Raw genomic sequence first — 12,409 nt, 5'->3', positions numbered from 1 at the left:
TATACACTACTGGGGGAGCAACAGGGGGGCACCCCCTTTGTACCTAATATCAAAGGGCTGGTGAGAGAGAAAAAATGCCAGTTTTCCCGCTAATAAGCAGCAGTTCTGTATGTAAATAGTTGAACGTTTGTGAAAAGTAACGAAACACGTTTCCTACTGATGTTTAGCTCGGACCTTCACCTGACAATAGACCTCGGTAAGTGGACCTTAACTAAAAGTTGTTGAGTAGCCCTGGTGTATGGTTTAGTTTAGTATATTATATGATGGGGTGATTAGTGATACATAGATTATCTTAAATGCATGCTAAATTAGAAGAAGGCTTATGGTGCATTTACACAGACAGATTTATCTGACAGATCTTTGAAGCCAAAGCCAGGAACAGACTATAAACAAAGATCAGATCAAAGAGGAAAAACTGGGATCTATCCTATTTTCAAATCCATTTCTGGCTTTGGCTCCAAAAATCTGTCAGATAAATCTCTCTGTGCAAACGCACCCTTAGAATTAGCGATTGGTCTAAGACTTTTACTTGACTAATAAACTTATTGAAGGTAACTGATTGGTGCCGTTGTGAATCTATATTTTCCAGAGATAGCTGTAGGAGCTGTAACAATCTGCTATCACCACAGGAATGCAGGGACCCACCCTTTGACATAAGAACAGGCTAGGTATGACTTTTGTGGTTTATTTTTTATTGTGCTTGTTTAGAATAAATTTATCCAAAGGACAATCCCTCTAATTTTCTTCTGCCAAACGTATCTCGCCCATAATTAAAATTTACAGATTGTACTTGCATCTAAATAGTTTAGTCCTCCCTGAGTCAGCTGACAGAATGTCGCCCAACCTGTTGGTCTCTTCCCTAAATGTATCAATACCTGTGAGCAAGTGTGCAGCATTTACTGTACTATTAGGACATGAAGACATTGGTTTGACGGCATTATACATCCAGTTTTATAGCGATGACCTGCAAGATGTCGATAGGGGAAGTTAACTAAAGAATATACTAAAAGAACAAATTATTCAGAAATGGAAAATTATCAAGGGAGGTGAGAAGACGGATTCAAGACGAATAATCCTTATCAGGTAAGTGCACTATATCCTTCTATGACTAATATGACTTTTAGGCATTTTGTGTGTAACCCTGAGGATGTGTTCTCACATCAGGTTTTTAGAAAAAGTAACGTTCATGGCCCTTCTATCCTGTTCCTTTTGCCTGGTCCTGCACTCCTAGTTGGTGCCTTCCCAGCCTTCCCATGTGTTCTGTTTGACCCAACCCGTGCTCTTCTCCAGCATTCTTCTCCTTGTCCATATCCTGTACCTATTGCATCTTCCATCTTTCTGGTTGCCTGTATTGTCTGTTTGGCAACTCGGGTGTCTACCACCCTTTGACATCTGGTCCGTCAGGACCAGCTGTCCTGTGCCTTGTTTCATCTCAAGAGGTAGCAACCTGGCATATCTTCAGGGAAAGTCTATCTCCACCATCAGGAGTAACCAGTGAAGAACAAAGGATACACTTAGACAACACCCTTAGAGGGGTAGATGGCATGTGACACAGTGGGTTCACGTCTGCTGATCCTGAAAAGTACCTACCAAAAGTGATCCAGTGAACTGGATATAATGACATGGCCAAGCTGTCTGGTTTACTCTTATAGAGGATCTAGAAGTCATTTCCAGCTAAGCAATAGAGGCCTATTCATTTATATTCCACTAGCCAAAATAAACTTACCCATCAACATTTATAAGCCCCATAAGTACATTTCATTAATTCAGGGGATTGATTTTCTTACATTCTCATGATTGTTGGTGGTCCCAGCGAATGGACCCCATTGTTTAGTTTGGTATCCCCTTGCCTGGCAATAGGGAATAACTTTTGGCGATGGGAAAACCCCAATATCCAAGTCAAACATAATTTTACTCCCACAGACAGTGTTATTCTGTTTTAATAATGTTTTAATTTTGTCATTAAAGTTTCATTAGGGACGGACTAAACCACACCTTACTACAACTACAATGTGCCCCAGATTTTATTGAACATCACGGTATTGTCAGCCAAGTCCAGAGGTGTGGCACCCACAGATACGAAGATATAAATGTGCTACAATTATGGAATTCTTCCAAGATTTACATTAGACCTAGTCAGGGGTGAACTAAGTAACTATGTGTTAGTAAGACTTAGCCCTCTTTTCCATTTTCTCACCATTTCTGCCTGTGTAATGGCCCCTCTCTGTTTTGTATGTCTCTTTTGTCCATTGGCTATGCGGCAGCACTGTCAGGCCCTACCAGGGTCATAGCTTCCCAGCTCTCAGCTAGCAGGAAAAGTGTTGGCACAGTCCCACATGGGGCTCAACTAAGGGTAGTGTGATGGTGGTAGTGTGATGCGGTGGCTTCAGGAGGCACCCTAGGGAAGGTATAAAAGGTCGCGCAAGGAGGAAGGAGAGCACAGCCAGTTGGCTTCTGGCAGAAGACCAAAGAACATTGGAAGTCAATACTTGAGAATTATTGGCTGAGAGTTTGTGCTAGGAGTTGAACTGAACAGAGGGCAAGGTGGCTAGTTATCCTAAAGCTTCCTACAAGGCTTATTCCAGTAATACATTTTTTTTTGTAATACACTCAATGTGCCTTAAAAAAAAACAGTAAGTATACTCACCTTCCCCAGACCCTGCTGCAGCCTGATGGTGCTCAGCCCTGCGGCTCTTTGCTGGTCCCTGCTTACTCTGATGTATTGTCTTCAAAGCAAATGCCTCTCATCCAATCACCGGCTATAGTGGTGGGTGACCCCGTGATTGAGCTGATATTGTTTGCGTGGATGGAAAAAGTAGAATCCAGTGCGGTCAAGTGCCATTAAACAGTAACGTCAGAGGATTTGGGCAAGTGAGTATCACCGGAATAAACAATAAGCGGACTAGAAGAGCAGAAGACTAGAAGTCTGTATAGTATTTCAGTGATATAAATGTTTGAATTTTGCTAATTATTTTAGGCATACAAAACCAATACATCTCTATATGCATGGCTACAGACAAACCTTGTCCATGGTTAGGCTGGGTTCAAACTATGTTTTTTTTCATCTGTTCTTTTCATCCGATTTTACAAAAAACTGATGCAATTGTGTGCATCTATTTTGATCCGTTTTTCCATTGACTTCCATTATTAAAAAAAACAGATCAAAATGCATCATTTTTTTTAACATACACAAAAATGTACTTGACCTTATTTTTGTGTACGTTTGTATTTTGATATGTTTTTTTATGATGGAAGTCAGTGGGAAAAAAACTGATCAAAACAGATGCACACAATTGCATCCATTTTCCATCTTTTTTTTTATTATTTTATTTTTTTCAAAAATGGATGGAAAAAAAAACAGATCGAATAAACGTAGTGTGAACTGAGCCTTACAGATCAATGGTGTGAAGTCTAATCCTGTAGTCATATGTTAAATCACTCAATCTTTCTCCTTTTTAGCTGTGCTTGAGATGCTAATAAAGGAAAGATATAAAAGGGTTTGACTGCAGGATATGACTATACACAGTTTGTTTGTAGTCTGTTACCATGGAGACACATACTCTGCATTTTTTTTTGTCAATACAATTTAGATCTAATACTCCTTACATCTCCTTTAGATCTAATACTCCTTACATCTACTTTAGATCTAATACTTTTTATCTCCTTACAGACTAAAGATGATCTTAGCTTCAATCAACCACAAGATTCTAACCCTCTTGCTCTTTCTTTTTTTCCTGGTCCTCTTGTCCTTTATATGGAATCATGAAAGCATCCCCTCAGGGTTGTCGACAAATATCCAAAAGTTGGTTTGTCAAGAAGAGGGGACTAAAAATGAGATAAAAAGCCAAAGCTCTGTCCCCCCAAAGAAACAAGTGGATGACATTGTTGTCCTCATTTGGTTGTGGCCTTGGGGATATGTTGAACCCTTAGATAAATGCCCCGAATATGGTATATTTGGCTGCAAGTTGACACTAAACAGAAGTCTGTATAACGTTGCTGATGTTGTCCTCATCCATCATGCAGACATTATGAATGACAAGCTATCTTTGCCCCAACAGCCAAAACCTAGTTTTCAGCGATGGATCTGGTACAATATGGAACCACCAAGGATTATCAAAAACTTGAAAATGTTGGATAATCTATTCAACATGACCATGACCTTCCGGAGAGATTCGGATGTATATTATCCATATGGCAGGATGGAACCATTAAAGCAGAGGAATCCAAATTTTACTATTCCTAAAAAATCCAAGTTGGTCTCTTGGGTTGTCAGTCAATGGTACCCCGGTGCCCCCCGCAATGCATATTATGAGGAGTTAAAGAAGCACATCTCTATTGACGTTTATGGAAAGACACACAAGAAGCTGAGCTGGGATGATTTCTATGCCACTATATCACAGTATAAGTTCTACTTGGCCTTTGAGAATTCAATCTTCAGGGATTATATCACGGAGAAGCTATGGTTCAATGCTTTTGGATCATGGGCAGTTCCAGTTGTGTTGGGAACATCTCGGGAGAACTATGAACGCTTTATCCCCGGAGACGCCTTCATTCACGTCAATGATTTCCCAAGTCCTAAGGAACTGGCTGCCTATCTTCTAGAGTTGGACAAGGATGATGAAAAGTATAGGAAGTATTTCAACTGGAGATTTAAGTATCGCGTCATAGATTCTAACAAGGGTCATGGTCCATCATATACATTCTGCAAAATATGTGACATCATAAGAGAAAATCCAATGTATCAGGTCATTCACAGTGTAGAAAAGTGGTTTCTAGGAGATGGGTAATTTTTGATTTTAATGGTTGACAACATTTACATCTACTGCCCCTGCTCAGAATTAGATGGGGGCCTGGATGTTACTGGATGTATTAGCACTGACAGCTGTGATTGTAAATCTGATAATTGTCATGATGAACCTCAAGGACCATGAATGGAGTATAAGATGTTGGATACGTGCATGAGCACGCATGAGCACAACTAATATTCAAACAGCCTATAACAAATGTAGGTTCCTACTCTTTTTATAGCACCCTGGGACATGGGTGGAGTGCAAGCCAACAGTAGGCAGCCACACCCCCCACATACAACAGAAAAAAAAAGAAAAGAAAAAGGTGGGGGTGTGGCTACCTCCTGTTGGTTTGCACTCCACCCGTGTCCCACGGATGCTATGAAAAGAGATCATTTGGCTCCTATCTGTAGGCGTGTTCAGCCCAGGAGAGGCCATTGCTAGTGTGAAAATGCTAGAGTAGGGACCATGTCTCTGAAGACACCTTAACATGGTGACATGGTACACTCTGTTTGATCTAATAGTTTGCTAAGATCCTCACTTTTCAATATCTACAGAGCATGTTTTTATCGTATGTACACTGGGGGAGTATATACGGTAAGCACTTGCACCTGTGGGTTGCTGTTGCACTTCCTGTATTTTTGTCTTTTCTCACCATTGACTCAACAAACATCCTACTCTTTCTTGGACAATTGAAACATAATATTCTGGGGTGTTCCAGCAAATATTCATCCATCATTTACATCAACATAATCTACAATTCTCAAAAGACCCTTCGTATCTCCTCTCCTCACACAACAGTGAGCCGCTATGCTGACCATTTTCCCTGTTTGAAGTAAACCCTGGCCACTTATATAAAAGCTGCTGACACGCACTGTGTATACTGCTGGCTGGCCCATTGTGTTTAGAGAACCGGTATAGTCAATAGACCACAGTGCCAGAGTTGGCAGAATATACAAATTTAGTGTCATTGTAATAATGACCCTAAGGGTACAAACACACACACCGTATACGCAGAAGATATGCAGCAAAAACGCAGCAGATCTGCAGCAGATTTGATGCTGTGTTCAGTTATTTAGATCTAATCTGCTGCGTATTTGTTGCGTATTTGCTGCGTATCGCAGCAGTAAATACGCTGCGTATACGGTGTGTGTGTTTATACCCTGAGACTATATATTTATTATAGTTGCCAAGGGTCTGAGAAGCCGGACCTGAGGTGATCAGCTCCCAGTCAGGGTTCCTCCTTTGGAATGAGTGCTTAGGACCATGACTGGCCCTTTAAATCATCATTGTCATCATGGGGTTTATTATACAAGTCGAGAAGATACAAAGCACTTTTTACATTGTCAGTATTCCCTAAACTCCACAATACAGTAGTATAACCATCAGAGTCATATTTACTCTAGATGTCATGTACTAGATGTCATGTACTAGACGTCATGTACTAGATGTCATGTTAATCCCAGACATTAGACAGTGACATTTATTACAAGGGAATAACTAGGTATTAATTGGGTCATTACTGTAATATTGGAAACCGGCTGAACTCACTCGCCTTGAGCTAGGCTGTGTCCCAGAACGGAGCTACAGTATTATTAGATATTATGGTGCTGTCAGTCAAGTCCAGAGGTGGGGTCTCTGCAGGTATCAAGGTGTAAATGTACTGAGGTAACAGTATAATCCTCCCAATCTGATCTGATCAGGTGTCAGGTTTAATGTTTAGATCCAGTCAGGAGTCTAAATCAGTTTTCTGGACTGTTTTGGGATCTGGAGTCAAGTTATATGGGTATGGGGTCTGAATTAGTTTTCTGGTTTGTTTGGGATCTGGAATCATATGGGTTATAAGGGTCTGGGGTCTGAATTAGTTTTCTTGACACAATGCTGGAGACATGTAATGGGTAATACAACCCCCTAAACAGACATGTCAGGGGAGCGGACAGATCCTCTTTTACTCTGGCAGGGACAGTGTAAAGACTGCAGTGTGTTAATAGTAGAGATGGGTAAACCCATTGTTGTTCAAGTTCGCCGGATTTGGCCAATACTGAAAAAAAGGCCAGCTTGGGAACCCAGACTGAACCAAAACCTAGGACCAGAAATTTTTGGCCCAAAAATTTACAATGTCCCCCCCCAGGGGCCCACTTAACCTCCTTAGAGCCAGACTGTGCTCTATTGGGGGGGGGGGGCGTTTCCAGGGCCTAAGCTCTCTTCATCAGATCCAGTTGCACTGAATCTGATGAAGAGAGCTTAGGCTCTAGAAACGCGTTATATTTGTGCTATCTGAAATAAACGCTTCTTATTGCTTTCACCTAAAATTTTGGTCCCATGACTTTGTGAAGACAGCGCTGGTGTTTCCAAGGAGTTTGGCAATTTTTCCTTTTTCCTTTCCTACAATTTTACACGGGCCCCCACATAGGGAGCATCCCGGCGTGCTACTCCATACTAGCTTGCAGTCTTCAGCACCAGGACCATTCGGACTCTACATCGGTACCCCATTTCAGGGGTGATATGTATTAAGCCCAAGTGGCAACAAGGTGAGCCTCCTACTTACCTCACCTTCCTTTTTCCTTACTGTACGGTATCACACGGGGCGCCGCCTCTTGCCTTGCCTGTTTTCTTTTTCCTCTACTATTTAGACATTCATGGTGGCTTCTTTCTCAGAAGTGGTTGTCTAGGAGGGTAAGAAGCTGGTCCTGCAGTGATCAGCTCAGTTGGTGTACCTTCTTATAAAGAAGTGCTGGGGGGCGACCCCCATAAATCATCACTGTCTCTCATCAGAACTGATTATCACTCCGTGTAATAGAGACAATGGGGGGCGTGGCCTGGCGATGGCGGCGTGAAGACATGTTCTGGCAGAGCTCCCGCTGTAGGGAGGCCGCATTAGCTATTCTCCCCGCTCTCCCCCCTCTCACCCCCGGCCATATGTATGGGAGAAGGACCGGGAGACAGCCCAGCACCCGCCGCACCCGCTCTCAGCAGGGACAACGTAGCCTGGACGGCTTTCTCTGTCCGGACGCCGGACACTCCACAGCGCGCGGCAGCAGAGCCCCGGCACGCGGCTCCAGAGAGGCAGACGCCGGGAGATAAGCCGCAGGGCACCCGCATCCTCCGGTCAGCAGCGGGCACGGTAGGTGCCGACCCGATTTCTCCTCCGGTCTGCTTCATGCCCACTCTCACCTCGGGCCTGGTCGGCGCCGCCGCCACACTACGTGAGGAGAGCCTGCAGGCGCCATCTTCATCTTCCCCTCCTGTGCTGGCTGGCTCACCTCAGGCTGCAGGAATGGAGCAGACCCCACAGCCTCATGTTTCCCCCCCTACTCAATGGGATTGGCAGGAATATGTCAAACAGCTGCCCACCAGGGCAGAAATGGAGGGTTTTGTGCAGAGACTGGAAAGGTCCTATAGGCAGGTGCTGAGCTCCATTAAAGCTGCCATCCAGATGACTGAAGATAGGGTTGAGGAGCTGGCAGCAGACCAAAAGCAGGTATCCACACAAGTGGCTGATATCTCTGACAAAGTGGAGACTCATGACTATCATATTGCTCAGCTCTATAAGTTACATGACGATAATGAAAACCGCAGCAGGCGGAACAATATTCGAATCAGGGGCCTGCCTGAGGCAACTAAAACACCTGACCTCATCCCTACCCTACAGGGGATTTTCAGCTCACTGCTCAACCGCCCAGTAACAGATGACTTTGAAATCGACAGGGCGCATAGGGCATTGGGGCCAATCAGCAAAGATCCTAACAGACCACGGGATGTCATATTCCGCCTGCATCACTATGCCATAAAGGAAGAGATAATGCGCAAAGCGCGGGATTTAGACACAGTGGACTTTGATGGTGCTTCTCTGATTCTGCTTCAAGACCTCTCCCACCACACGTTGGCCCAGAGGAGGGCATTAAGACCATTGTTGGAATTGCTGCGTGAAAAGGAAAAACCATATGCATGGGGCTTCCCGTTCCAGCTTGTTGTTCGCCTCCATGGCCGCCGCTATGTCCTTAAAGATCCAGCTGATCTGCCTGATTTTCTCACTGCCGCTAATCTGCCTATGGTGCGGCTGCCGGATTGGTCCAGTGTGCCTCAGTTCCAGGAAAGGCGTGGTCCTCCTGCACGTTCCAATGGCTTAGAGGACGAGGGATGATGGGGGGCGGGGGGAACCCAGTTTACATTTAGTAAAAGCTGTCCTCCTTCTGGGGAGTTTTGTATCTGTTATTGTTAGTCAAGCTCCCATATAGTGTTGGCGCCTTTGGCGCTTGACTTTTGGTCTACCTGTGGAGCCTAGGTCTCCATAGTGCAGGGGATCTCCTTTAGGTTCCTTGTTGTACGTGTTCTCTTTGTGTTTCTGTTATTTGGCTGCTACAGTAAGTGGCCTTTGGTGTCGTAATTCTTCTGCTTTGTTTTCTGTCCCTCTTTACGTGTCTACCTTTCCTTTCCCTTCCCTCCCTCTCCTCTCTCATCCGGGTGCTCAGATGTCTACGCTTAAAGCCGCCTCTTATAATGCCAGGGGTCTCAATGAGCCAGGAGACTCACTTTCGCACGGGTCATGTGCCTCGGCTGCAGTCCCGCCATTTTCCCTACTTCCTCCACAGCACCAATCCGGATTCGAAATCCAAGGGTGTCTCCATTGGTATCCACAAGTCTCTTCAGCACGTCCTTCTTGACACACTCATAGACCCGAGGGGTAGGTACGCTTTTCTCAAATTGACGATTGCTTCCACATTGTACACTGTGGGTACTGTGAACCTCCCCAACTCGGATCAGGGCAGGGCGCTTAGGGATATCCTCCTCGAGACAGACCATTTTATTGACGGTATATTCATTCTGGGGGGAGACTTTAACATGACAATGGAGCCTCCGCTAGATTCCTCCTCCGGGAAATCGGTGGTCCCTAAATCATCCTTGACCATGGCAAAGAGAGCTTTAGACACACAGAGATTGGTCGATGCATGGAGGGTTTTGCACCCTCAGGATAGGGACTACACATATTTCTCCCCCGCGCACCAATCATACAGCCGGTTGGATATGATCTTTCTTTCACAACATGCTCTCATGCACACCCCATACGCTTCAATCGGCACGGGCTTATGGTCTGACCATTCCCCTGTTTTCCTTTCCCTCGCTATGCCTGACAGCGCACCCAGAGAATGGTCTTGGCGCCTCAATGAAACCCTCCTCCAGGATGTGGTGTGCAGGACAGCAATAGAATCTGCCATTTCAGACTTTCTCTTAATACATGCTGGAGACCCCACGTCCCTCCCTATGCAGTGGGAAACCTTAAAATGTATCCTCCGCGGAGTTCTTATACAAAATGGGGCCCGATTGAAAAAAGAGAGAAGCGCAAAGCTCCGTAAACTTCTGGCTACCCTGTCTGACCTCACGGCCACACATAAACGCACCTTAGACATTGCCACTCTCCAGGCCATGACTGTGGTCAGGGAACAAATTAAGGACCTAGTTCTAAAAACCGAAGCAGCCAACAAATTGAGATTCAAAGGGTATCTGTATGCTCAAGCTAATAAATGCGGTCGGGCCCTGGCGAGGTACATCCATCCACGAAACGCTCCTACTTATGTTCCCCTTATTCAAGACACAAATGGTGTAGTTCATCATAATCCGAAGCTTATTGCCAACACATTTAAGGACTACTACAGTTCCTTGTACTCTATCTCTGGACATTATGATGATGCCTCGAAGGAGGTTCTTGACAATAAGTTATCGGATTATATGAGAGAGACGGCCCTGCCCATGGTAGATGGTGACCCTAGAGAAAGCCTTGATGTACCTTTTACGGAGGAGGAAGTGGGGACAGCTATTGCAGCCTCCAAGAACGGCAAAAGTCCTGGGCCTGATGGCTTTACGGCAGCGTTCTACAAAAAGTTCAAGGGCTGCCTACTTCCTTTCCTGACAAAGGTCTTTAATGCCGTTTCAGCTGGTGTGCAATTTCCGAAACAGGCGTTGGAAGCTCATGTGGTGGTCCTGCCCAAGCCAGGGAAAGATGAGGCCCAATGTAGCAGTTACCGCCCAATATCTCTCATCAACTGTGATATTAAATTGTACTCAAAGATGCTGGCAACTCGCCTAAACCCTGTAGTCTCGAAGGTGATACATTTAGACCAAGTGGGTTTTGTTCCGGGATGGGAGGCAAGGGACAATACCATACGCACCATTTCTCTTGTAGCTCATGCTCGCGGCACTAAGACCCCGTTGTGTCTGATCTCAGTCGACGCGGAAAAGGCCTTCGACAGGGTCCATTGGAAATTCCTGGCGGCATCCCTGATGCAGATAGGCCTGAGTACTGCCTTTGTCAGCAAAATCATGGCACTTTACACTCATCCTTCTGCCCGTGTCAGAGCCAATGGAGTCCTGTCGGAGGTCTTCCACATCAAGAATGGTACACTTCAGGGGTGCCCCTTGTCTCCTCTCCTGTATGTGCTGACCATGGAACACTTCCTTATATTGCCAAGGCAAAGTACCTAGTTTACCCAAAGGTTTAAAACGTAACTTTTATTGATAATAAATAAGAAAGACTATACCCAGTTGTGTAACGTGTATATACAGTGCTCTTGTTAAAATAGGGACATCATAGCGCTCATTTGTGTTTCTAGTAGTAGTAGTAGTATTGTAATCTGCTGTGTGCACACAGTATACGCTAATTAGTTAGGGATACAGTGTTACAAAAATGATCTCTCTTTTGCTGCTCGCTCATACCTGGGGGTTACTTCACCACCACAGTGTATTGGGAATGCAGAGCCCGTATATTGTTGCTGTTCAGCGTACGTGTAGGGAGAGAGATTGATTCAGTATGGGCATCGCAAGATATGTGTAGTAATTTACCGTACCACGGCTATTGTGGTTCCCCGTGTCCGTGCACGGACCTAGGGATCCAAATCTCCGTATCGCCGTGCGGTACCTTATCAAGGGAGTAAACACTGCAGTTGTCTCCCGTGTAGTGACAGGGGTGAGTAAGTGTGTTTGTATCTGAGGCGGTGCGCAGATAAAGCCCTGATAGCGGGCTGGCGGTGCTGGTCTCACTCGAGACTCTGATCTCTAGCGCCTCTGATCACTAACTCCGATGCCATAACATATCATTGTAACTAACTTGTTCCCTCAATACATACGAGCATTTCTATGTTATGTCCCTAATTAAAATTGCCAAGCCTGCGGTCTAACTAGTTTCAACAGATGCTCTGACTTTCTCAAAGTGATCGGCTATGACCATGGAACACTTGGCGGTCTCCCTTCGCAGTGACCCGAATGTTTAGGGAATGGTAATTGGGCAGGATCACCATAAGTTAGCCTTATATGCGGACGACCTGCTCCTTTACACGACATCCCCGCATACGTCTTTGCCCTCAATTTTAAAGATATTTGAGACTTTCGGGAGGCTTAGCAACTTTAAGGTGAACCTGTCTAAGACGGAAGGCCTCAATATCTCTTTACCAGCATCCGATTTGGCCCGGTTGAAGTCTAACTTTCGCTGGCAAACTGATAGCATCACCTACTTGGGCATACAGATACCGAATAGGCTGTATCTGCTGTTCTCCCTGAACTATGTTCCCTTGCAAAAAAAGACGTTAGACCGTTTACAATCCTATCACAGACAATTTCTATTGTGGTTT

General features: G+C 44.9%; 1 protein-coding gene across 2 annotated transcripts; it reads left to right on the top strand.

The window, feature by feature from the left end:
* Positions 1–607: 607 nt before the first annotated feature.
* On the top strand, positions 608–4,952 carry LOC138765682 (3-galactosyl-N-acetylglucosaminide 4-alpha-L-fucosyltransferase FUT3-like). Of its 2 annotated transcripts, XM_069942654.1 has the most exons (3): positions 608–668; positions 950–1,083; positions 3,671–4,952. In XM_069942654.1, the coding sequence occupies exon 3, from the start codon at positions 3,678–3,680 to the stop codon at positions 4,785–4,787; it is 1,110 nt and encodes a 369-aa protein (XP_069798755.1). In that variant the 5' UTR covers positions 608–668; positions 950–1,083; positions 3,671–3,677; the 3' UTR covers positions 4,788–4,952. The 2 variants fall into 2 exon arrangements, with proteins under 2 accessions (XP_069798755.1, XP_069798754.1); XM_069942653.1 differs by lacking the exon at positions 608–668 and having other exon boundaries at positions 915–1,083.
* Positions 4,953–12,409: the final 7,457 nt, after the last annotated feature.

Source organism: Dendropsophus ebraccatus, chromosome 10 (genome assembly GCF_027789765.1).
Source record: "Dendropsophus ebraccatus isolate aDenEbr1 chromosome 10, aDenEbr1.pat, whole genome shotgun sequence".
NCBI lineage: Eukaryota > Metazoa > Chordata > Amphibia > Anura > Hylidae > Dendropsophus > Dendropsophus ebraccatus.
This window is presented reverse-complemented; position numbering and strand designations above follow the sequence as displayed.